The sequence below is a fragment of the Venturia canescens genome, chromosome 2 (assembly GCF_019457755.1).
Source record: "Venturia canescens isolate UGA chromosome 2, ASM1945775v1, whole genome shotgun sequence".
NCBI classification, from domain to species: domain Eukaryota; kingdom Metazoa; phylum Arthropoda; class Insecta; order Hymenoptera; family Ichneumonidae; genus Venturia; species Venturia canescens.
The window spans coordinates 2,935,194-2,961,231 of record NC_057422.1 but is presented as its reverse complement, the minus strand read 5'-3'; the positions used below and the strand labels follow the sequence as shown (position 1 = coordinate 2,961,231).

At 40.6% G+C, this 26,038-nt stretch overlaps 3 protein-coding genes across 6 annotated transcripts; all 3 read left to right on the top strand.

Annotated features, from left to right (window-relative positions):
- Positions 1 to 3,533: 3,533 nt before the first annotated feature.
- Noc2 (Nucleolar complex protein 2) lies at positions 3,534 to 11,757 on the top strand. 3 transcript variants are annotated; one of them, XR_006259930.1, is made up of 14 exons: positions 3,534 to 3,689; positions 4,098 to 4,273; positions 4,411 to 4,643; positions 4,765 to 4,886; positions 4,971 to 5,080; positions 5,191 to 5,348; positions 5,444 to 5,668; positions 5,758 to 5,946; positions 6,097 to 6,216; positions 6,298 to 6,429; positions 6,507 to 6,722; positions 6,815 to 7,344; positions 7,699 to 8,105; positions 11,619 to 11,757. XR_006259930.1 is itself a non-coding variant. In XM_043411460.1 (12 exons), exons 2-12 carry the CDS (start codon positions 4,108 to 4,110, stop codon positions 7,316 to 7,318), a joined length of 2,175 nt encoding a protein of 724 aa, XP_043267395.1. In that variant the 5' UTR covers positions 3,534 to 3,689; positions 4,098 to 4,107; the 3' UTR covers positions 7,319 to 7,387. The 3 variants fall into 3 exon arrangements, 1 of the variants encoding a protein (XP_043267395.1); XR_006259929.1 differs by having other exon boundaries at positions 7,699 to 8,101; positions 11,619 to 11,735; XM_043411460.1 differs by lacking the exons at positions 7,699 to 8,105; positions 11,619 to 11,757 and having other exon boundaries at positions 6,815 to 7,387.
- Positions 11,758 to 14,183: 2,426 nt separating this feature from the next.
- LOC122406177 (uncharacterized) lies at positions 14,184 to 18,581 on the top strand. The gene is made up of 3 exons (XM_043411461.1): positions 14,184 to 16,729; positions 17,808 to 17,994; positions 18,106 to 18,581. The coding sequence occupies exons 1-2, from the start codon at positions 15,676 to 15,678 to the stop codon at positions 17,972 to 17,974; spliced, it is 1,221 nt and encodes a 406-aa protein (XP_043267396.1). The 5' UTR covers positions 14,184 to 15,675; the 3' UTR covers positions 17,975 to 17,994; positions 18,106 to 18,581.
- Positions 18,582 to 20,024: 1,443 nt separating this feature from the next.
- Positions 20,025 to 26,024, top strand: LManII (Lysosomal alpha-mannosidase II). 2 transcript variants are annotated; one of them, XM_043411307.1, is made up of 16 exons: positions 20,025 to 20,183; positions 20,463 to 20,647; positions 20,824 to 21,009; positions 21,165 to 21,370; positions 21,458 to 21,594; positions 22,198 to 22,331; positions 22,510 to 22,723; positions 22,873 to 23,069; positions 23,168 to 23,370; positions 23,554 to 23,762; positions 23,872 to 24,085; positions 24,292 to 24,412; positions 24,490 to 24,766; positions 24,840 to 25,085; positions 25,206 to 25,355; positions 25,640 to 26,024. In XM_043411307.1, exons 1-16 carry the CDS (start codon positions 20,067 to 20,069, stop codon positions 25,865 to 25,867), a joined length of 3,024 nt encoding a protein of 1,007 aa, XP_043267242.1. In that variant the 5' UTR covers positions 20,025 to 20,066; the 3' UTR covers positions 25,868 to 26,024. The 2 variants fall into 2 exon arrangements, with proteins under 2 accessions (XP_043267242.1, XP_043267243.1); XM_043411308.1 differs by lacking the exon at positions 22,198 to 22,331 and adding an exon at positions 21,879 to 22,012.
- Positions 26,025 to 26,038: the final 14 nt, after the last annotated feature.

The window sequence follows — 26,038 nt, the reverse complement described above, 5'->3', positions numbered from 1 at the left end:
CTTATTCGATTAATGGGTCGTCGACTGACACACGTATCAAATTTTAAAGTCTTATTGGTTCTCTGGATAAACGTGTTTAAATATGAAGAAAAATAGACAGGGGTGCAGGGACTGTGCGTTAAGGGGGGGGGGGGGTAAGGTATTTAATTTTTTTTTCATTTTTTTTTAATTTTTGAAATTGAATGCATAATATCTAGTGTTCAAAACTTTAAAGCGTTTTTCCCACAACTCACGTTTTCAAAGTCGGTGCCCCTCGTAACTCGCCGCTGGATCATCTGAAATCAAAGAATTAATATTCATTCGTTAGATAATAGTTTTCCCCAGGTAACGCTGGAGAGTTTTTTTTTTTGTTAATAATTTTCATTTTGCAATAAGAAATTAGCCGATTTTTTCTCAAAAAATTGTGATTTTCCCTTCAAAGTGGTCGGAAAAATTGAAAAATTCGAAATTCGAAAAACCCTCCGAGCGTTACCTGGGGAAAACTATTATCTAACGAATGAATTTTAATTTTTTGATTTCGGATGATCCAGCGGCGAGTTACGAGGGGCACCGCAAACCAACTTTTTTTCGGAGATACGACCGAAAAATTGCTGCCATTGCCGTATTTTTAAATATTTTTTTCGGAAAATTTGAGAAGATATTCTCCAAATATCAAACTTCAATGTACCACTGGTTAAGTAAAGATATTTTTACTGTGTCGTCAGTAAAAAATTCACAAAAACATGGCTTTTTTCGTATGATTTGACCTTACCCCCCCCCCCCCCCCCCCCCCCCTTAAAAATCGTTCATCTTTCCACAAAACGAATGAACGCTTCTTACGAAGTTTATGAAAAAGTACCCAATAATAATAAAGTATATAACGAAGCTTTGGGAAAAATTAGAGACGATTTTTTTACTAGTAATAAAGATACCTTAAACATGGAACGAAATTGGTAATGAGCACTTGTATAATTTCTTGGCTTGGCCCATTCCTGTCGTCTTTTTATCAATACTTTTTTCTTCATCCATTTCCCCTCGTGTTTTCCCTTTGGGCTCTCCAAAACGATTGTTTATTTAAAAAGCTGTAGTATTTTAACCAGAGACGAATGAAATTCCCGATTAATAAATGGCTCGTAATTTCATTAGCCGAAAGATGTGTTGAAAAAATTTATTTACAATTTCGAATTGATAACTCTGACACTAATTTATAATGATAATATCTTTAATTAGGAAGTAAAAATCGAGCCAATTTAGACATCCATAAAATACGATCCTACGGGAATAATCTGCTTAAGGTTTTGCTCGAAGCATGGATCGATATTTTTCGATGAGAATTATTAAATTTTTAAAATCGACGAATTTCTCATCGGATTTTCTTATCGACTCTTCCGAACGATCCGTTAATCGCCCGAAATATCGTTGTTATTTACAACGGAGATGTCCGCATGCCTTTTTTTATCTTTCACTGAGAAACACTCCAATTTGTCAGCTAATCTCACTTTTTGTTTGATTTACGTCCGAAACGATAACCCTGATGTTCTCGAGGAAAGAAATTTCTCGGGAGCTATAAAAACGACGCGGATCTTGAAAATGGAAACGCTTCGTTTCTGGTGAAATTCGTAGAAATTTTTGGAATCGGAATAATACCTTAAGAAAAAATACCTTGCGAAATTTTCTCGCGAGCGCGCGATCGATTGGATTCAAAATTTGGCGATTGATCGAGCGCGAAAACCTGAAAAATTGGCTCGCTTCCCGATCTTTTTCTCGTTGATATTCTCCGGTGAAATCGTCACGAAGGAAGGGCACGCTCGAGTCTACGAATCTGCATAATTAGAAGGATGTCATTGACAGAAATTTCTAGTTATCTTATCAAGACCGGTGCGAAAGAATTTTATTGTCATTTCAACTCTGCTTGGCTACGATTTATCGTTTTGCAGTGCCCGTAAACTCGCGCTCACTGCCTCGGCTTTCGCATAGTACGTCGTTGTAAATTAAAATTTGTTCTTGAGTTTGACTCGCGGATTTCAAACGAGGCCGCGTTTCATTTCCATGGAAAAAAGTCCTCGCGCTGCAACGAGACGTTTTACGAGTAAATTCCCCTTTTTCATGGAGTTCGAGCGAACGTGAAAACGACGGTAGTATTTTTTTAGAAAAAGAAAGAAGGAAAAAAAAAAATTCGTGAAAATTTGAGACGAATATGGCATAAATGACAATATTTTTTCATAATATCCGTCAATAATCCGTCAACGGATTCGAGATTCTGGTAAAAACATTTTCTCGTAAAATACGAAAGCATGCTTGAATCGAGGTACGTGCCGCCACCTGTAATAAATGTAAAAAAAATAAACGAACGATTGTAAGAAACCAACAAACATTCTCGCTCGTAATAGTATCAGCGCGAGATAACGGCCCCGGGGCCAACACACGCTCGCAGCAGCTGAAAAGCAACGTGCGTATGTAGAAAGGACGATTGAACTTCAAACTGAGAATCACACGCGACGATCGTAAATATGTAAAAATAGCTCGCGAGCGAGATGTAAGTTACTGGAGCAAAATTCATGATCGCACTTTCGATGATCCCCGACGATGACCATCGGCCCATGAATTCTCGAACGTTTTTCACTGATAATTTTTCACTTTTTTCGTTTCTTGACGAAATCCTGAAAATTGCTTGGCGCAGTTTATAAAAATAAAAAAATAAATACATTTTTAATGATAGTGGAAAATAATGTAAAATACGACTTGAGAAAATCAATTGATTTCATTATGATTTTAGTTGTTATTATGGCGAGTGTGCTCTATAAAATATGAAAAATAGCCTTTGTTCAAACAAAGGGAAAAAGTGTGAAAAGGATCACTGTAGTCATGAATATTATCGGGGAAGAAAATACATGTGTGCGAGCGGGGCCGTGTTCTCAATATATTATGAACTCGAATGCACATTTGTATTTCAACGTAATTTAATCTTAATGCGAAAGATTTATTAATAGCAAATATTCTTAGCAATATTTGTGGAAGGTTTCATCACCCTTGGGTACGACGAATGTTATTGACTAATTTATTTTTCTTTTAGTTCGATTCTTTACACTGTACATGTTGTATTGGAACAAATAATGGTCGACGACGATGGAACGAGTGTGCAAGTGCAATTTATCACGAAAATGTAATTATCATATTCACGTTGTATGATAAATGTTCACAGGCAGACACCCTGCTTTACGATTCCCATTTTTCTTTCCCGCATTCGGTACAACCTGGTACAACTGCCAACTGCCATGAGGTAATTTTTCAACGTACGAAGTCGAGACGCCTGAAAAAATGATGCTCTCACAAAATATTCCTTCGATCGGTTCTGTCATTTCCTGCTATGGCTTATCGACCGACCTCTCTAATTTGACCGACGCAGCATGTCATCTTTCCTTCTTCCCGCCTCCTCGCAGCGCATGTAAACCTGTAAGCACGTAATAAGCAGTAAGCAGTATCATGCATGGATGGAACGCAGTGCTGAGAGTGCTCACAGCGCTGACAGCAAGTTTTGGAATTTGGAATAAGGCCAGCGTTTGTTGTTCCATCGTTGACCGGGAAAATCGGAGCAATCGCAGCGACAAGCTACTCCACGTGCGATTTATTGAGCGTGTTTCAACACCCTTGCTAGCGGAATAAAGTGTTGATTGTTGATCTATCGATTAAGTTGTAGAAAGTGTCCCTAGGTATGTACTTTCTTCAAGTAATATCGTTGAATCATTTGACAAAATACTTGAACGTATCGTCTTGTGTTGGATGTTTTAAGGTTAGCCGTGTGTGCTTAACCTCAAAATTTTCTTTACTTTTCCTCGATTGGATCGACAGTTGCTTTGTAAAAATCAATTTTATTACTTTTTAGTACACAGTTGTTATGTCTTATTCACTTATAAAGTCAATCGATATTTTTACTGAATTTCAAAATTTTCATTTCACTCAACTCCGTGATTTGTCTGTTTACTTGACTTCTGAGCAAACCTTGAAACACTGTCTCTCCGGTACAGAGTTTTAGAGCAAACTCTCTTTCATAAGTGTACTTGAAACCTGTGAATCGTATATTCTCATGTCTAATTCTTCACAATTTCCGTTTAAACTAGTGCCCTTAATATGAAGACGAAGGGCATAAAAAAAGTTCCAAAAAAAGGGAAGAAAACTGTACCAAAGACAAAAAAAAATTTGAGTACAGTTAGCACGAGTGAATTTTTTGATCAAGATTTTGAGAATGCTGACAGTGATGACGAAACTACTGAGACTAAAAAAAATGGAGTCGAGAGTAAGTTTAAAAAAAGAAACAATATTTTCATAAAAGTAGCTATTAAAAATTATACTTGCAACTATTGGCTTTCTGGACGAGATCTCCATGACAAAAATAGTATCTGTTACTTTCATTGTTTAAAATTATTTATCCAGAAATTATAAAGCAACATGAAGAAGAAGGAGAAGATTCTGACAGTGGAGAAAGTGATATGGATCCGACTGAACATAAGAAATCACTGATGAAATTGAAAGAAACAGATCCTGAGTTTTATGCATTTTTGAAACAAAATGACAAGAAATTGCTTGAATTCAATCTGTCAGATGAAGAAGACAAAGCGTCTGTTGATGAAGAAGATCTGAAACATACTTTGGATGACAATTTGGAGGTGAGCTATTTATTACAAATAAGAAATTGCAATAACTAATTTACACATTTGTTAATTAATTGAACATGATTAATAAATCTATGGATTTAATGATTTTCATAATTTGACTTGACTTTGTCAGGTGGCAAGCGATGAGAGTGATTATGAAGCAGACGATGCTGACAAAACAGCTAAATCTTCTGGTCCTACCAAGGTCACCTTACAGCTACTCAAAAAGTGGCAAGAGGAAATACAAAAAGACAGGTAACAAAATTTTCATTTTTCGGTTCAAGTGCCATCATTTTTTGCATTAAAATAGCGATTTTAATGGATGTGATTTTTTCACAGTTCTTCGAGAACGATAAAATGTGCAGTGGAAGCTTTCCACGCTGCCTTGTTGACAGTGGCAGATCCGGATGGACCGAAAAGTCTGCGTTATCGTGTTGAAGGAAGTTCAGGTAGGTGCCATTTCGTCAAATTTAACAATTGCATAAAATATTTGTTTCTACATGAAAAAGTGGGAACACAATGAAAATCCACGTTTTTTTATTTCCATTATCTTTTTCAGTATTCAACGGCGTGGTACAATTATGCATAATGCAACTACCGGAAGCATTCAAACGGTTTTTGAAACTCGGCCCTGAGAATCGATTCGAAGCATACAAGTCCAAAAGATTTGTCAAAGTGAAGGGTGTCTTGAAAGCCTATTTGACCGACTTGATAAAAGTATCTCAATTCATTAAAATTATATGAAGAACTATTACCGAAAATTACAATATGAGAATCAAGAATTTAACTAATACTAAAAACGTCGTTTTCAGATTCTACAAAATGTCACATCGTCCGATATTCTAACAGTTTTGTTAAAACACCTGCATCAAATGTTACCGTACACACAATCGTTTTCGTCATTGAACAAACCGCTATTGCGAATATTGTTGAAACTTTGGTCAACAGGCGAGGAAACTGTCCGGGTTGTTGCCTTTTTGAGTATTTTGCAAATTGCAACAAGTCATCGGGAATCCGTTCTCGAAACATTAATGAAAGTGAGTTCTTGTGCCATCTTTTTTCGATAACTCGAAGTATCGACATTTTCAGGAATTTTTCTAATGAAATTGGCTTTCATTCTTCACAGACGATGTATATCAAGTTCGTAGAGAATTCAAAATTCGTCTCGCCGAACACTTTACCAGGAATCAATTTTATGAGACATTCGCTTGCCGAAATTTATCTCCTCGACGACAATCTTGCGTACAATCATTCATTTTTGTACATCCGACAATTGGCCATTCACCTCAGAAATGCCATGACTTTGAAAAAGAAGGTAAACGTCTTAAAAATATAGAGAAAAATAAAATAATCATGAATGGAATGAATATTTATAAAAAATGACGAAAAACAAAAACAATTAAAAAATTGATTTATTTTTTAATGGATTATATTGTTAGACGAATACAGATTTTTTGTTGCACAGGAAAATTTCCAAGCGGTTTATAACTGGCAGTACATCAATTCTCTGAGGTTTTGGTCGGAGCTTATAACTCATTCGAAACAACAATCCATGTTGCGTTCTCTGTTGTATCCATTAGTTCAAGTGAGTAATATAAAAGCATGAGGATTTATGAAATGTCAGAACCGTAAAAATTTTAACATCGATTTCTTTCTCTTTACGTAGATTATCACCGGAACGATAAAATTGATACCAACCGCACAATTTTATCCCCTGAGATTCCACTGTTCTCAAATGTTGATAAACATTTCGCGAGATACGAATACCTTCATACCTGTCCTGCCGTATTTGTTGGAGGTAATTAGAGAGAATATTTATCTTCGGTGAATCAGAATTTTCCATGAAAAACTTTTCGAATCTGTTTTCTTTCGCAGATTTTGAATGCGTACGATTTCAACAAACGACATAAAACAGTAACGATGAAACCAATATCGTTTATTTGTTTGCTGCGAATGTCGAAGTCCCAGTTACAGGAAAATGGCTTCAAAGACTCGGTTATCGAAAATATTTATCAGCTGATATTAGAAAACGCTTCTAAAGACAGCAGTACAATTTACTTTCCCGATCTTTACGTCCCGTGTATCATGCAGGTAATTGGCGAGCTTTGATTTTCCCTTTTTTAAAGTTATACCAGTTTGTGCGTAGTACGAAGCTAACACGATCGTTGAACGTGATCTTTCAGCTGAAGGCGTTTTTGAAAAAATGCAAAGTGGCGAATTTCTGTCGAAAAATAAGGCAACTCCTTGATAAAATAAACGAAAATCATGAGTTTATCGAGCGTGAGCGCAACAAGATAATCGTTGACCTGAAGGACCTCTCGGCGATCCGTAACTGGGAAAACGGCATCAAGAGTCAACAAACACCTCTCACTAAGTTCTACGAATCTTGGTACAAGCTTCACCAATCTCAGAAATTGAAGCTCCTCACCCAAAACGATCAAGACGCGAATTACCATCTGCCTGCGCTGCGTAAATCCAAGAAAAACAAGAGAAATGACGACGACAGTGAAAATAGCGATCTCGATATGCCGGTCGAAGTATTGGACGCGAAATTGAAGAGAGACGAAGAAAGAAAGAAAAGAAAGAAACAGAAGAAAATGAAAACTTCCTCGAAGGACGATGGCGAAGAACTTCCTCGAGATAACACGGACATTGTTCGAGATACCAAAATCGACGATTGGGATTAAGCGCATTATGTTTCAATTTTACTCTTGTACGAAGGAAATAGATAGTGTTAAAAAAAATTTTAATATCAGTTTTGCTAGAACTAAGAATCATTGCTCAACAACTTTTAGATGGTTCATTTTCCATAATTTAGTGGGTTGCATGATTTTTCAATAGAATTCTCGTCACCGTTTCTGTAACGTTACCTTTTTTCTTCATTAATTTGCTTTCGATCGAAGGGGAGTTACCGTTCTCGTTAATTTTTGACTTTATAGTGGAGATAAAAATGATCGAACCCACGAATTCACTCATGAAAGAGTAAATTTTATATCGCGGAGTAGCAGAGAATTAAGCGATTGATCTGTGCCAGCAATTCATGAAAATAATTGATCGTAATTTCTAGGTAAATCGAAGGAAAATTGAATGAGAAGAATATTTGGGAGTGGCGGAAGCGATTCAGAGAATTTGGAAGGTAACGCGGTCGAGTTTGTCGTCGTTCGAGTATCACCGGGTTCATTGCATCGGAGCCGAAGCCCGAACGTCCTTGAGAGATCGAAGCAACGATTCGTCGATGGTGCGCGACTTGGAAATTCGAGTTTTCGGACGAAACTACTATTCGTTCGGAGCGAGTAAAGAGCGGGAGGGAAAGGGAGAAAAAAAAAGAGAGCGAGAAGCAAATCTAAGGTGTCGCTGTTTCTGGTGGTCTATTTTTACCAGCGCGCGCGACCCAAGCAGTCGGGAAGTTAGTAGAGACGACTGAGCCGCTATTATAAAGCACACATCCTCGTGGTTGTAGAGTTAGAGCTGTATGTAAGTCGGAAAAACGAGCGATTCACGAAATTTTTAAGTTTATATAAAAAAACGAACGAACTAAAAACATGTCCGTTGTGTCAACGACCCGAGCCATTGTGGATCGTTGAAGTGAGAATTTTTGTCGTGTATGAGTAATCCTCGGCTCGTGGAGGTTCGAAACGATTGAAAAATTCAAAGAGAAATCATTTTTATGTATGAACTCACGTACGTACAGAATGATACACTTTTCGATGATTCGTTAGCCAAATTTTTCTTGTTTCTGCAACCCACGATCGCGCTTATCGAACTCAACGAATTTAACAACGTCACACGAACTCGATGTAAGCCGGAAAATGTTGAAAACGTGACGTTGAGGAAAAGCGTCCGAAAAGTGCTGTGTAAATAATTGATTTACTCTCGAGAGATCCTTCCGGACTGAGAAATTTCGTGAATATGTTACCGTGCTCGAGATATTTATGCAAAGTGGTCCAAATCCATTAAAAACAGCATTCTCTGTTTATTTTTCTCAAACGTGTTATTCGGGTTTTCGAGAAGTGGTTTTACACGTCGTTTGCCTTGAAATTTTATTTACTCGATTCTAATTTTCTTTTTTTTTGTCCAAGAGACTCGTTGAACCACGATAAAAAAAGTTTCCCTCAAAATTTCTCCATTTTTCAATGCAACGCCTCGTGAACTGATCGACTAATCGATATGAGTCCGAAAATGCTGTCGTAAAATGGCACTACTTTTCTAAACTGCTAGAAATTGATCCTTCAAAAATGTAAACAAAAAACCGCTATTTTTGAGCTCCCGATTTAATGCTCTTCTCCCGTTTTATTTTTCTTTCACGTTTTCATGTTCGTTTTCTTGTTCGAACGGATGAAAAACATCTGTCGTGATATCACAGCCGAAAAAAATAGGGAGACAAACATTTCTTTGGACAACTTCCATTTCTATCGTCTCGTTGATTCAACGCTAATCGTTTTGGTATCCCGGCAAACGGTTTTGAAATCCGCCCGGTTTTGTGCCCCGCTCACGGGAGCGAACGCCTCAGCCATTATTATTATTGTTATTATTATTTTTGTTACACGTATACGTAGAAGCGGGAATATTTTGCAAGATGCAAATCTTCGTGGATATTCTCCCGGTGGTTTTGTGCTTTTCGCTCCCGTTCGAGCGGGCAGTTCGCGCTCAAGCTGCCGAGTTCGCCTAATCATTCATTTCTCTTCTCTCCTTCGCGTCGTGTGCTTAACGGATATAAAATATAACTACGAACGAATAAACAAAAAACAACGTGCGATCGACGTACGGCTCGGAAATGAGGAGAGCATCGTTCGATAAGTAAATCAGAGTTGCAACAAATTTCAAGATCCTTCTATTTAATCCTCGAGCACAACGGCGCTCTTTTCTTATCGACAATCCCCCTTTTTTCGCCACAAATCTTACGATCAAAGTTCCCAACGATTATTTCTCTGTTTGTACGTTCGATCGACCTTTTTTCCGGATAATCACGCAGCTCCGAGCTCCGCTTCGGCGCGATTTCATCTTCGTCTCGTTACTCCCTTTTTATCAATTCCATACATTTGTTAACTTTGCAATTTTGCTACCGAAAACGCACATTTTTAGACGTGACGTGGATCCGGTCATTAAAACGACCACCGACTCTCTCTCGCTCTATTTGGCAAGTTTTTCGAAGCCTCCATCGCTCCTCGTCACTTATTCGAACGTCGAAATTTTGGAGAACGTTCAGTGCTTCGACCCAGGCACACTCGAACCTGTACATCGTTCGGGACATGTACGGGACATTAAAAAAACGATTCTCAACGAAATTGGTGGTTGAAAATAACCATGGAAAACCCCGACGATAAACCAATCCGTTCGCCTTTTACTCTGGAACTCTCGACGAGCAATATTGCGTCTTACTTATTATGTTCGTGGTGCTCGAGACGTAGAAGATTTCTTCCCTCTTGTAAAATCGATCGATCACCAATCTTGACTCGTTATGAATCAACGAAGTGCCATTTTGTTATTCAACTACTATTTATCCTGTCTGCGATAACAAAATAACTTTTTATTTCGAGAAATGCTCGAATCGATTGAGCCAACAAATTAATAAACTCCCAATTAATATGAAAGATTGAAAAACGATTGTTCATCACAGTTAAAAGGAATCGAGGCAACTTTCATTACGAAATTCACGGACAAATCAGTTTTTTTAGACCGTTGAATTGTCAATTTTGTGTGAGCACCTGTTTTCATCATACGATTGTACGTCATTTTGTGTAACTCGTAAATTTGTTAATTATTTTGTAAATAATTGTTTTGAAAAGTGAGAAAACTGATATTTCCAATTGCTGGAAAAATCTTTCATTTTTCCGTTTTATAATGATGAATGTTTTTCATCGTTGTGTCATTATTTAACGATTTAGACGAGCTTACCAGTGAACAGAAAGGCTTTGCGTCGCATCAAAATTTCGTTTGACCTCTTTTTAAGAATAACTTGATTAAACTGTATGAATATTGTGATTTATGTTTCCGAGGCTGAAAAGGCGAATGACGAAACGTTGAAGTTTTTCTTCCCATCCGAAATAGCGTCAAACGAAAAGGTTGAGAAGAACGAATAATAAAGAATAATAAGAATAATAAATTGTTGATTCCGCGTTGGACAATTTGAAATAAAATATTAGGACGATCGCTGAGAGTTCGAGATAAAAAAATGCGTCGTAGGAAGGCTTGAATGAAAAAAAAGAAATCTATTTTGAGGGTCGTTTTAAAAGGTTCGAGTATCGGTGAATCTATTTCTGAAAGTGGCAACTGTCGATCGAGGCTGGTACAAGTTCGATAGGGAAGTTTTCGGGAGCGTTACTCCGACGAGGAGAGAGAGAGAGAGAGCGACTCGGCCCGGAGTTGGTTTCTTTGCTTGATTTATTCGGTCAGAGCTTTCCCGTTCGGGATATCGCTTCGAGGACTACGTGATCTCGATTCTCCGCGAGGTAGACACGATTCTGTTGACTCTTTGCTTATAGCCTGCCTCGACGATGAGAGGCGCGGTCCGGGGAGGCGAGGAGCCCCACCGTATTACGTTACAACAGATAAATTTAGCATTTCTTTCGCACAGAACCTCATGTTGTACTCGTGCCAATGCCGCAACGCGGAATTAATTGGCATGTTGGAAGGTAACCAATTTTCATCGTGGCAGCACACGATGCGCCACTCGCGATAACTGGTTTACTCGTGTCCTGATCGGTTCCTCGTTTCGTTTCATCCTCATTCCCATGGGGCATTAATCTCCCTCCGCTCTGCAATTATCATTCGTCATTCTATTTTCATTGGACTCGATTGTTTTTCACGAAACTATCGTGCCTCGATCGATGGCTTTGCCGATCATGGCAGCTCGCGGTGGATTAAATTCTGCTCGCACGCCGATGAACAATCGAAGCTTCGAAATCGTTGAAACCATTTTTCCTTTCGAATGAACCCAATAAATGCGACGATTGAACGAACGGCGTTTTTTATCTCCCAATCCGACAGAAACGGTGGTAGCACGAAGCGAACTTTTGCCAACAACCAAGCCTGGTACGGGACAAAATCGTCCGTCACGAAAGATGTCGATCACAAAAGTTTGAGCTCGAATTCTCAAGGGACGAACAATTTGCAGCGGAGCGTATCCGCCGACAATGTTGTAATTCGTTCACGCGGATTCAAACCCTCCGACAGACACGATCCGGCTAAAAGAAGTTTCCTCGAAAGTTTGACCTCAAAAATACTACACTTCGAGATGGTGAGTCGATCAACGAGGACGAAAGAAAAGCACGAGACTTTTTCCGATAAATACAACAACGCTTTTAACTTGTGGCCAACAGCTGCTGCGCCTTCTCGCTTCCTCACGCTCTTGCGAAAATACACCGAGATCAACACTTTCTTCAGAAAACGCTTTACTCGCCCATTCATATTTCGAGGCTCCCACTAATCATTCGCCGATCGAATTAACCCACAGATATTTCTTCCCTCGCTTCAAACGCCGCATCAAATTCAGATTCGCAGACGAAATTCTATCGAATTTCTATCTCTTTAGTCCAACTCGTACGAGGATCTTTTTTCTTCACTCCTCGTTCAAGCTCTCTTTCGTGTGCTGCGTGCTGAGAGATTAAAAGTGCTTTAGAGAAAATAATTTTTTTTGCTATTTTGACATCGACTTGAAATTCCTGGAAACCGTAATTGCTGATTTTTCACTGTTTACGGAATCGAATATCGAAACGAAATCGAGAGATTGATGCAAAAACATTTCAGTTACTCGAATCGTTCAATAAAACTCGAACAAATTTGTACTTGAACTTCTCAGTACAATTTTAATGATTTGGGAACTAAGACATTTTTTGGATCAATCCAAGTGTGCATTTAATCGCTGGATCATCGACGAAATAATTGTTGATAATTGTCATTAACATCTTTTTTCGCTGCCACAAGAAATAACAGTTTGAGTAAAAAAGTAAATGAAATACGTTTGTTTTCGTGGCCATTCTCACATTTATTCCTTTCTGAAAATGCTCTGTAGGACAGCGGCGAGGCGACACCGATCAATTTGCAAAAATTGCTCACCCCAGCGATGGACTCGTCGGAACTGCTGATCAGGAACAGTAAGAGATTCGTTTTTTTTTCCAAGTCATAACGTTTTTGGAAAATCCGAAATTACGGTGTCTCGAGATTCGGTTTGTCAATTGAAATGGAAGCGCAGAACAAGAGAAAAAATAACAAGATAAAAACCGGTGTCGTAGAACTCGAAAATATTTTCGGCCAGCCGAGCAACTTTTCGGGGGAACGATTCGACTTTCGATTGGAACTGATTAAAGTCTAACTTGCCGTGTCCAGCGAGCGTTCGGTGACAAAAAATATGAAGTTGCTTCGATTTATTGGCACGAGAGTTACGTCGCGTGAGATTGATTCGTTAGGAAGATCAAAGCTTCAAATATTTTGTCATTTCAAGAGAAAATGTACGCGTCATCCTGCTTCTACGCACCGACGCATCCCACGGTCGAGGATCAGGTCGAACTCGCTCGCCGAATCTCGTATTCGTTGAGCGACGTCAAGAACATGAAGAGCAAGGGTCAATCCATGTACGTGAATCGGAAGAAACGCTCGGTCAAGTGGATCCACGATGGAAATGGTAATCCTTCGATCATAAATTTCCAAACGAACGTTTTGCAGACACAAGAGCTCTTGAACTTTAACTTCCCTTCGAATGCCACTAAAAATCCATGACGAAATGCTTTCTCGAAGCTTCTTAATCGCTCGGTGAATTTTCGATTTTCAGGAGAGGAAGGAGAGGAAGAACCCTCGTCGCCGATCCACAAGGTATTGAATCATTCGATTGAAATATTGGCAAATTCTCACTAAAATGGGAATAAAGTTGTGGGAAAAACGACCCAGAGATCCGCTCGGTTCGGTCCTCGATTTTCCCCTGCTCCGTTTATTTCTGAGGAGCCTCGGAAAAAAATCGTTAAATTTATTTCGTTTCAAAGGACAAGCTCCCTCTCAAATGCATGATGAATCCGAACGGCAAAGTTATGGACATTCACGGCGTTCAACAAGCTCTCGGTGAAGAGGTGAACGTTGGCACGAGTCCACTGAACGCTGAGAAGCTTTTCGACATTGTTCGCGACCTCAACAATCAAAAGGGGCGAGGTAAAGACCCTCGAGATGAAAATAACGAATTCGCGCACGGTTTTTCGAACACTTTCATCCTCGTCGTCCGCTTTGTCTCCTGAAGGTGCTGAGATCTTTGCGAAGCGCAGAAAACGCTCGGAAAAGTGGGTGGTGGACAAAGAACAATGTCAAAATCCGGCGACCCCTACAGGCCTCGGTAAAGCACCCAATTTTTCGAACAACCTCGATAACGGATCGAACGAGAATTCGAAATTCACGAGTCTACCGCCCTTGACGAGCCTGCCGACGCCGACCCAGAGTTACGACGCCAAACCATTCTACAACCCATTCACTTTGGATCTCTCCTTGGAAAGTTTACCTCCCCAAAAAACAGGTCAGTCTAACTTGTACCAAAAACAACGTCAGAGGAAACACTCGCAAGTCTACTTTTCAGCAAGACGAATCGTCACGATGTACTGCGAAAAAAACCGTTGATCTACGTTGGATCGATAAATCGTGACGAACGAAATCGAATTCGCTAACAAACATTTGGTTGTTTATAAATCTCCATTTTTGGGATTAATCAAAATGAAATTGAAGCAACACAACTTGCCAAGTTGAACGAATGTTGAGTCAACAAACTTTATTTTGCTCCTCGTGATTTATCGATCCAACGAAAAGTGTGCTTGAATGAAGAAATTTCTATTCTCGGTGCAGTAAATCAGATGTTTTTTGATAAAATTATCACTTCCAAACGGATTTTTCCACCTCGTGTCAAAGTGCACGAATACTTCGTTGAATCGTACGTTCTCTGCTAATAAATTCGCAGAGTTGTTATATGGATAAATCAAGGATGAATCAAAGAGTGTGCGAAACGATTCGCCAGAAAATGTCAAACCACCTTGAGTATTTCGCTTGATCTAATTTTCTGGCTCGTCTGGTGCATTATAAAGAACAAAAAGTTGGCAAACGTGCGTTTAAACCTTTGTATATTTTCGGTTCAGACTGTAATCTCTGTGATGATTAATATCGCAGAAAATGGCAAAGTCTTTGAGAATCTTTTGATATCGACCTCTTCCATCATTCACTTCACAGTTTTATTTTTCTCAGCATCATTTGACAGTTTTGTCACGTGTGCCCACAGTGCGAACAGGTTCGTCATTTTTAATGGATTCTGCTGAAATTCTCGCACTATTTCATCCCCAATCAACGTGCCATTTTCGATTGAACCAAATTAATCCACAAATAGCAATTTCATTATCCAATAATGATGTAATCGATTATTTCGTTATCGAGGTTCGTTCTTATCAAAAATCTCAGAAACAAAAACACGAGAATTTACTCATCGTAACTTTTGTTATTCGAGGCAAAGATCGAACGCCGATTGTGGTATCGCTCACGCGGAACAGGAGAGAGATCAATCTGCAATTGACCGTTGAATGAGAGCCATGAAAAAAAAATTGAAGCAAATATTCTGGAGCTTGTAAAAGACAATAATTTAGGGATATTTGGAAAAATCTGACAAGCCCTCAACTCAGGAAACATTTTTGCTCCTTTGCCTACCGCTTCTTCGGGAAAGCTGTTTAAGCACGTTTTAGCACGAAGCTTTATGCAATGCTTTACGCGATGCTTCGTGTTCGGCGCTTGAAAGCTTAAATCGCATTAACGTTTGTCTGCCGCAAATTTGATGAGGGTTCGAAGAGTAAAAAGATGAATACGAAATAAGTAAGATTGGGAGGCGAGGAGTAAGAGATGAGAAAGGAAGAAAACTGACTTCGTTTTAGGAAACGATCAGAGACGAGGTTCTCTTTTATCGGACAGCAGTTCGGGAAAGTACGTCGAGGTAAAAAAAGTGTATTTGAGGGAGGTCGCGGTTGGTACCGAGCCCGAGTATGCCCTCGTTAACGAAGGGGATCGCGGAGTTTCGGTGGAGAAATCGAAGCGCATGATGTGCTTCGATTCCGGAGCGAGCAACGGGGAGACTCGCAACGGGAATCGGCGAGCGAAGTCGTCGTATATTAACGGCGGTGGGAATTATTATTACAACGGTAATTCGAAGCAAGAAATGGGCAACGGGAGGGAGAACAACAATTGCTCGCGGCGGGTCTCGGAGCGCCAGGCTCATCCCCATCCGCATCATCACCATCAGCATCACTACCATAATCATCATCAGCAATACCAGCAGCAGCAGCAGCAGCAGTATCAGTATCGCGATCAATCGCAGCAAATGGCGGAAGAAATGCGGGACGAAAGCGAGTACACGCCGGTCCCGGTGAAGCAGCTGATCCAAGAGTTCGAAAAAACGTGCCGGCCGACCTTGCAGTACAAGCAAATCAGCCCCAAAGTAATCCCGATCGTCCAGCAGTGTCCGCCCCTCGATAACGATCTTTCTCGATTTTTCGAATCGTCCCAGCAGCAACGGGCGCCGAGGTCTTCCGCCAACGGGCACGATCTTCCGGTCAAGAGGAACGGCAACCCTCCGACGAAGATGAGCAACGGCAGCCTCGGTTACAACGGCAACGGCTACGGCTCGAAGCCGATCTACGCCGGTCAACCGGCTCAAAACGTCGTCGGACAAACCGTTCGTTACGAAGAGTACGACTCGAGCGAGGACGAGATCGACGACTCCTTCGGCGAGTCCGGATCCGAAGTCAACTACCGTCGGGCCGATCTTTCCGACGTCTACGACGAGGGCCACAACTTTACCAACGGGAACGGCGCGCGCCCGCTCTCCAATCGCACCATCGACGAGTACGAAATGTACGTCAGGCAATTCGACGAATCCAACGAGCTCTTCGAAGCTCCTCCGGGCTTCCGGAACGCCGACATCGAACTCGCTCCTAGCAAAGCTACCAACGGCGATTCCGACCCCAAAGCAATGGTTCTCGCCATGGTCGCCTCTCAGGAAGAAATCCTCGATACCATGAAACACCTGCGAAATACTCCCGTTCTCGAGAATCTCGTCGGTGCTCCTTCGCCTCATTTCATTGCTGACGTAGGCAAGTTAATCCGCATGTGCTTTTCGCCGAGCTTTTTTTACTCTCACTCTCACTAACCCCTGGCTCCGATGCTTTTTTGCACTAACTTTCATCCGTTTTTTTCGACTTTTCGTCAAACGATGCCAGCTTCGTTATTTCGTTATGGGAAAGCATTTGAAAAGCTTTCGAGTTTTCAAATCATTTTTATAGAGGACTCGAATTAGTGCTTCGAATTGAGGGGGCCCTAATTAGAATCATCAAAAAATCGATCTTTGTTTTTACTGCATTTTTCAAAAGTATACATATTTCAAGGTATCATACTAATATTTTACAAAGATCTGAGCACTCCGAGTGAACTTTTGAGCGACGTTTGCTTGGCTGTTTTTCTCAAAATTTCGTTTTTCGGCGCCTCGTTGATAAAATCTCCGAAACTACTCAACCGATCCTTACCAAAATTTTACCACATGTTCTTTGTGCTTTAGCGCGTATCATACGAATTTTGAAACTTTTAGTGGAACTATTTTTTTGCAAAAAACGATGAAGAAACGTGCTTTTTCGTAGTCTATGGAAAAATGGCCACCATTTTGGCATTTTTGAAAAAAATTAAAAATCGCATGACATGCTCTAAAGCCACTTTTTTTTCTCTGATCATCCATTCTCCCCCATTTATCTGTACGAAAACTGAGTAAAGTAAAAATTGACAAAAAATTTTTATGTATTTTAAGCGTGTATTTTTGAGGCCTAACACTTTTTATATTCATATTTATAATTTATAGCAGTCAAAAAAATTCGTGAAAATAGTCTTTTTTGCTCGTCCAATTAGGGTAGACCCTTTAATTAGAAACAAGTTCGAAAATACTTGATTTCGATATTTCCATTTTGTCCTCAGAATAGAATTGCTTTACCTTTCGTTGCTTTTTCCCTCCTCACAATTTCCACCCGTCTTTGTGCCAACGAACCGTGAAATATTCATTTTTTTCTGTCCATTCACACGGAGAAGAAGGTTCGTAGACCGAAAAATAGGTTTCATGAGATGAGCGGACAAAGAGTCGTCGAACAAGTGAAGAAAAAGAGGTTTGATCATGGTTTATAATTGCAGGTAACGAAAAACCGTGCGAGATCACTTATCAAGGGCCAAAAATCGCAAGTTACCAAACCTTGACGAATTACAACACGGCTCCGCGCGGTTGGGACCAAACGCAAACGTTTTATCGACCGGTTACGTTTGGAAAGCAGCAGGAGCCGATCGCGTACTCGGATTTTTAAGGAGTCGCGATTGTGAGATGGTGAGTCGGAAAAAAATGCTAAAAAATTAAAAAAAAAAAAAAAAAACACCTTGGGAAAATCGTTCGCTTTTCTTTTCCTGCGGTTTCATAGAACTTCAACCTTTCTTACAGGGGAACAAACCCGATCGTATTTTTGAAAAAACGTGTAACCAATTGATTGGATAAACCAAAAAAAAAAAACTGGATTGTCTTCACCCGGCGTATTATTTCTTCGGATTGAATCCGACTTTCGAACAATTTGCAGTGTTCCTATTAAAACGCCTCGATATAAAGTGTTATTTTTTCTTCCATCCAACTATAGCCCCGAACCGTATCTTCGATATACGATGAGAAACGATAAATGATTCTCGATCGATACAAATGATGTGTGAATTTGGTGATATTCGACGAACTTGTATTACATGGCTTTAAAATTCTTTGCGCTTCCTATCACAAATATACATATATATATAAATATTATATTTACATACATATATTAACGATGTATATTATTTATCACAGCCTATTTAAATGTTGCTTTCGCTGTGCTACGTTATTGCATTTTTTTTGTCTATTATATACAAATAAAATGTCGTTTTCTTAACGTTTCTGTCGCAGTTTTCCTCTTTCTCTCATCCTTCGATCTCCTTTTTCACATTATTATTGAGGAGACTTGCAGGTTCACGAGATGCGGACACGAAACTTAATTTTCAAACGAATTTTCATTCGACGGAGTCGCGCTTGTCGATGGGTTTTACAAAAAATTGAACCTTCTACTACGAGATCATGAAAAATTTTCGTTATGAAGAAAAGCGCTGTTTTTGAGTTGGGAGCTTGACTTTTCGGTCCAAATCTTTGCCATCCGGTGAAAAATGATTGTGAGGAAATTTCAACGAACCGTTCATTCGATTATTGGAAATGAATTTTTCAATTAAACCGAAAAATGCTGATCGAGGAGTTCATATGGATAAAAAAATATTGAAAATTGCCCAGTTTGTGGCAGCTCGAGGTTTACGAATCTTTGAACATGAAAGGAATCGAAATTAGAAAGAAGCACGGAGAGTTTGTCTGGTCGATCCATTTTCCGATAAGTGGACTCGAGGAGCTCGAGTTGTTCAACGTTCTCGACCGCTTTTGACCACACGCGGACAATCGAACTCGTGAATGCCGTCACCAGAGATTCAATGTTATCTCATTTTGTATCATCCGATGTTTGTGTTGCAGAGCTTTACCCTTTTCCATTTATTTTTATCGTTATTTGAATTGGAGATCCACCGCGAGCGGAGAGCCAATCTTATCGAACTTTTCGATCGACGTGTCTCGCCGCTCGCAGCGAAGTTTTCAGAAGAGCCAAAAAACATCGAGGAAGCATTTCCAAAATCATTAAAAATAAATAATTCAGCTATAAAAATCGAGAACGAAAAATCAACGAACGAATAGAAATTTCCTCTAAAATAACATCAAACAATGAGAGAACATTTGTGAATTTTACAACGTCGTTCAAAGGTCGCAGATATTTCATGACACTCTTCGAATCGGACGTAATTTAATCTCCAACTCTTTATTCGATCCCACGACGTTTGTTTTCTAGAGGCTCGGCCAAAGCTTCTTTTTTTCCACTGATATAATATCGCGTGTCCAATGAGTCGCTGAAGTATCTCAATGAATTTATAACAAAATGCTTCGCTCGAAAATACTCTGCTTGCATTTATATTCGATGAGTTTGTTTACACGTGTACAAAATCAAACATTACACGTGCATAAATCAACGATTATGTTAATCGAGCACAAAAGAGTTTCTGGTTTCACACGTCAGCTGTATTCTCTCCTTCGCTCCTCCCTCTTTCCTTCTCGCTTTTCAATAGCGAACGATTTATCGAAGCGAGTAAATCTACCACACAGAATTATCACGAGTGGCTCTCGTCGTTGTGTGTACGAGGCGAGGGGGTCAATGTGAATTTTCTCTCTCTCTCTCTCTCTATTTCTACACCTACTCCAACGCACTGGAAGAAAGAAGAGAAAATGGTATAAATATAAGAGGATGACTGCCATTATCTCATTAGGCTCTAGCCTCGTGGACGGCGAGCTTCGCAATGTTGCGACGTCAAATATCGGTCTCGTTCTTGCTCTTGCTCCTTCACATCTTTTCGTACGGGGATACCGCTCACATTAGAACGCAAAACGTGAACAAAGCTACGTGCGGCTACGAGGTAAGTTCCTTGCAGAAATGACAAAACACTTTTTTTCACTTTCGAGTAGAATTTCTCATCACTGAATTCGAATAGAAGTTTTTTCTCGTTTTTAATTAAAATGGCTGTGAAAACGCATCGATGCATCGATTTTCTAAATATATTCGTTCCTTCAAAATCACCAGAACTTGAAAATTTTCGAGACGATTTAACGTTCCAACACCCAGTTGGGATCGGAAATATTCTCAGCCATTCATCCAGCTTACGTTTCTCAGAAGGCTGAATTTTCTGTTTCTACAGTCATGTCCGAAAGTCGATCCGAAAAAACTCAACGTCCATTTGGTCGCTCACACCCACGACGACGTTGGGTGGTTGAAAACTGTCGACCAGTATTATTATGGCAGTAATACGAGGAAGCAGTTGGCCGGAGTTCAGTACATTTTGGATACAGTGATCGTCGCGCTTCGCGGGCATCCGGAGAGGAGGTGAACTGCACTTTCGCAATGTTTATTGTGTAAAAATTTCGAGTACAACAAAATTATTGGATTGCCAATCAGGGGAGCGAGGAATTTGCCATTATTTTCAAATCACTTCCGGTCCAACTCGAGCCCCCCTCTTTGTTGGTCGATGAAAAGCGTCGAATTCAATGTTCACTGTGCAGATTCATCTACGTGGAGACTGCCTACTTCTGGAAATGGTGGAACAGACAAGACGAAGCGATCAAGGAGGAGGTGAGGTCGTTCATCAACGATGGGAGACTGGAAATCATCGGAGGAGGATGGAGCATGAACGACGAGGCTACGACCCACTACCACTCCCTCGTCGATCAGTACACTTGGGGCTTCCGGTATGCAGGGCAACTTTGAAACGAGGGGAAAAAACTTGACATCATTTTGGTCCACGAAATTCGAAAATCTCAGTTTTCCCCTTCGATTAATTGTAAGAAAATGGAAACGTTTCGAAAGCCTCTGACTTCCTTGATTTTTTGTCCCTCGATCAAAGACGCCTGAACGATACTCTCGGCGGGTGTGCGAGGCCAAAAATCGGTTGGCAGATTGACCCGTTCGGTCACTCGAGGGAGCAGGCTTCGATGTTCGCTCAAATGGGATTCGACGGCATGCTGTTCGGACGTTTGGATTACCAGGACAAGAAGACTCGACTTGCTAACAAAACGGCCGAGTTCGTTTGGAAAGCGAGTCCGAGTTTGGGTTGAGTCAACTTTTAATAATCGAATGACAGTCCCAACGGATCCGAATTCGCACAATTCACTCATTGAGTCGTTCTCAACTTCGCAGGCAGCGCAGCCGACCTGTTCACGGTCGCGATGTACAACACTTACTCGCCCCCTCCAGGATTCTGCTTCGATGTTCTCTGCTCCGACGACCCGATGATCGACGACCCAGAAAGCCCGGAGTACAACATCGAAACTCGCGTGAGCTGCTAAACAATGAGCAACAAGCAATGAGCCAGCAAAAATGGAAGAAAATCGTCCAAGTGGCACTTTCTTGCCAACGTTTGCGTCTCAAAAGTTCTAAAGTTTTTGCTGTGCGAGTTCCGCACTAGGATCGACATGCCTTTATTATTTTCATAAGTCGAATGAAATTTCATTGAATCCGCAGCACGTTCAGTGGGTGGCTGAAAACTTGAGTCGAAAAATCAACGTTTCCTCATTCTCAGCACCGAAACTAACGCAATCGTTTATTTTCCATGCAACAGGTCAAAGAGTTCACTAATTTTACGGACAAACAAGCAAAGTACTTTCGAACGAATAATATCATAGTAACGATGGGAGGAGACTTTACGTACCAGCAAGCTCAAATGTCGTTCACGAATCTTGACAAGTTGATAAGGTACCAGAAAACGTCACTTGGATCGCGAGCTTAGTTTTTCCAGTAGCTTTTCTTCGCTTTCGCGAGATTAATTGTCGAGTAACGAGCCACCCACGAACGCTCTACCGAGATTCAAAAGATCATGAAACGATTTTAAGGCACTCATCGAAAACCTCGTTTCGATAAACTCGTGTACCTTAACGCAGGTGGAGCTGTTTCGTGCCTTCTGCGAAGTTCAGTCACGAAGTTACGCCAGTAACAATATTATTATCACGATGGGCGAAGATTTCAATTATCAAGACGCTCAAATGTGGTTTGTTAACCTGGATAAACTCATTAGGTGAGCTACGGGTGTGCTCGTTATTATTGACATCGATTAAAAGAAGGAAAACCCTCAGTGAAGTCGCAGAAAAGCACTGTTTCGCTTTTTTCGTCGATGCTTTTTCCTCAGTTCGAATGTGCGTTACGATCGAACGTGGAGACTTGGAAAATGTTTTATAATTGCTCTATTTGTCCAGGTACACGAACCAGTTGCACGGAAGCGAGCTCAATGTCTTCTATTCGACTCCGTCCTGCTATCTCAAGGCATTGAACGATCTCAACGCGTCGTGGCCCACCAAATCCGACGATTTCTTCCCCTACGCGAGCGACCCCCATTCTTATTGGACCGGATATTTCTCGTCGAGGCCAACGCTCAAATATTTCGAGAGAATGGGAAACAATTTCTTGCAAGCAAGTTTTTTTCGCCTCCGACAAAATTTTGTATAAAATTCGCATAGAAAAAAAGAAAGGACTTAAACTCTCAATCGCTTTTTCGAGTAAATTGAAACTCAGTTTTTCACCATCTGGTACGGTCTTTTGAAGGGCATTGATTTTTTTAGATCGTAAAACAATTGGCGGTTCTGACGAATATCCAATCGGAAGACTCGAAAATTGAGCGTTTCCGCGAGGCGATGGGCATCATGCAGCATCACGATGCAGTGACCGGGACCGAGAAGCAGCACGTGGCCAATGACTACGCGAGAATTTTGCACACGAGCATGAGCCAAGGAGCTGAAATTGTGTCCGAAGCTCTTGGGTAATTTTCGAACGGATGAAATGGGGAAATAATCGTCCTCGGAATGCGAGCCCTCGTGTTGGTTGTTTATTGAACTTTGGGAATAATCGTTTTTCCAGAAAATGGACGGCTAAAGAGGCAAGTAAGGATGTGACTTTGCCGAAATTCCACTCTTGTCTGCTCCTTAACATCAGCGCCTGCCATGTCACGGAAGACAACAGCAATTTCGTGGTCACCGTTTACAATCCTATGAGCCAAACTGCTTCGCCGTTCGTCCGGATACCAGTTCAGGGCGAAGCTTACAGCGTCAAAGATCCGGACGGTAAAAGCTTCCGAAAATCTCTATAACTTTAGATAAAACCAATTTTTTCCGAGCTTTGTTTAAATCCTGAATTTGCCCGATGCTGAGAATAATTTCAGAATTTCCGTGAATTTGGAATCCGTTCAGTTGGTTGAAAAAAGGAATTGAGGAAAAGCAACGATTTTTCGAATTTTTATTTCCCAGGCGAGGAAGTTACGACTCAGCTCGTGCCAGTCCCTGCTCCGGTTCAAAAAATGGCCGGGCGAGTGAGCAAAGCTACGAATGAATTAGTGTTTCGTGCCGACAACGTTGGCCCGTTGGGTTTTCGGTCTTTTTACGTCAGTGAAAAACCGAACGTCGTCGAAGGCCACGGAGAGGATTCGCTCGCAGAAATTTCGTCGATCGGCGGACCGGTACGATGTCAAGAAACGAAAGAAAACAAAATATGAACATAAAAAAATCACTTTCTCTCGTTAATCCCAAGTTTTTAACTTTTTTTCATATTTTTCATAAAAATTTCAGCTGTACAACGTCACGGTCAACGACATTGGAAACGTTGAGATCCAATGGATTAACAGAACGGGAATAAAATTGGAGCAATCGTTCCATTACTACGAAGGAGCTGAGGGCAACAACGAAGTTTTCGAGAATCGATCTTCCGGAGCTTACATCTTTAGGCCCAAAAACCCAAGTGCCAGAGACATCAAATACGCGCTCTCGAAAAACTTTTATAAGGGTACGAGGACCAATGATTGTTTAATCCTAAAAAACAACAGTTCCATTGGTCCAAGGAGAGAAATTTTCCACAAAAATTGAGCAATTTACATTATTTTTTATTCACTCGAATCTCTCAACGCAGAGCAATTATAAAATTCATTGAAAAATTGAGTTTCATTTCCACAGGAGGGAAGAATTTTTTGTTCAAATTCCAGTACTTTGCAGGTCCTTTGGTACAAGAATTGCACTTGTCGGTGAACGACTGGGTCAGCCAAACAGTGAGAATCTACGATAATCAGGATAGAATCGAGTTCCATTGGATGGTTGGTCCGATCCCGACGGATTCGTGAGTCGATTTTCCCACGTCGCTCAACGTCCAAGCTTCTTTTTTAGCAGAAAAACTGCTGAGCCTCTGATTTCTAGGGACAAGATTGGAAAGGAGATAATAACGAGGTACTCGAGTTCTTTGGTATCGAAAGGAACGTTCTTCACGGACAGCAACGCCCGAGAGATGCTCGAACGTAAAAAGGACTACCGTCCATCCTGGAACCTTGAACTGAAGGAACCGATTTCCGGAAATTACTATCCAGTCACTTCGAAAATTAGTCTCGAGGACGAAGACAAAGATCTGAGGCTCAGTGTGCTCGTCGACAGAGCTCAAGGAGGCTCGAGTCTGCGGGACGGAGAAATCGAACTTATGGTTATCAATCTCAACGATTTTTCAGCCATAAAAACATCTTTTTCACGTATTTTAACATAAAAATTTACTCCAGCTTCACAGAAGATTGCTCAAAGACGACGCTTTCGGTGTTGGCGAAGCTCTGAACGAAACAGCCTTCGGCGAAGGGCTCATTGCCCGGGGGCAACACTCCGTTTTCGTCAGCGATGCAGCTGACCTTGACGGCTCAGCACTCGACGTAAAACTGGCGACGATGGAATTGGCCTTGCGTCCCTGGACTCTGGTAACTCCGGCGAACGACGCAACTTTCGAGGACTGGCGAAACAAGTACACCATGCAGGCGAGTACTTCGTTCGATGACCGAATGCGGACTGATTTCCTCAAATGCATTCTTATTTTGGAATATTTACTCCGATTTCTACCAAAAATTTACTTCGAAAATTTGTTTCTCATCGCACAGGGCGATGGTCTTTGGAAAAAGTTGCCACCAAACGTACAAATTCTGACTCTCGAACCCTGGAAAGAAAATAGCATTTTGCTGAGACTCGAGCACGTTTTTGAAGCCAACGAAGCAGCCACGCTTTCGGAGCCGGTTACGATCAACATTCAGGTGCGTTTAAATAACTGAGCATCACATTCTTGCACGAAATATTCGCGAAATTTTCGTCCTCTTTTTTCGAAATTTTGAGATTTCTGGAGTTTCGAAAAATACGGTTTGTCCCTCGATATTTAATTGACGCAAAGCCATCGAAACTGACTTTTTTTATCACTTTCTAAAATATTTTCGAGTTTTAACACCAATTTTGAGTTTTAACACAAATCCGAAAAAAAGAAGTTTTTGAATACGAATTTGATTGATTTTGAATTTGACCTTTCGAATTTCTACTCTTTCAGGACTTGTTTGCCCCCTTCACGCTGCTTTCAATCCACGAAACTACTCTCGGAGGAAATCAATGGATCGAAGACGTGAACAAGCTCAAATGGTATCCCGAATCCAATGACATCGATAGAGGTTTCTTCGGAAATTACACGTCACCGTTATCAGTAAACGACTTTGAGATCAATGTTGTAATGAAACCGATGGAAATCAGAACCTTCGTTATTAAGGTGGCTCGAAAGTGAGCTTTCTCTTTGCTCAATCAATGTTAGGAAAATTTTTTATTCCTAGATTTACAAATATCGTGACCGATAATCTTTTTTCGTTTACGAACGTGCGAAATGTTGGACTCGAGAAATTATATTTTTGGACAAGTGAATAAATAAGATTCCAAGAAAAGTATTTCGCGTTACAAT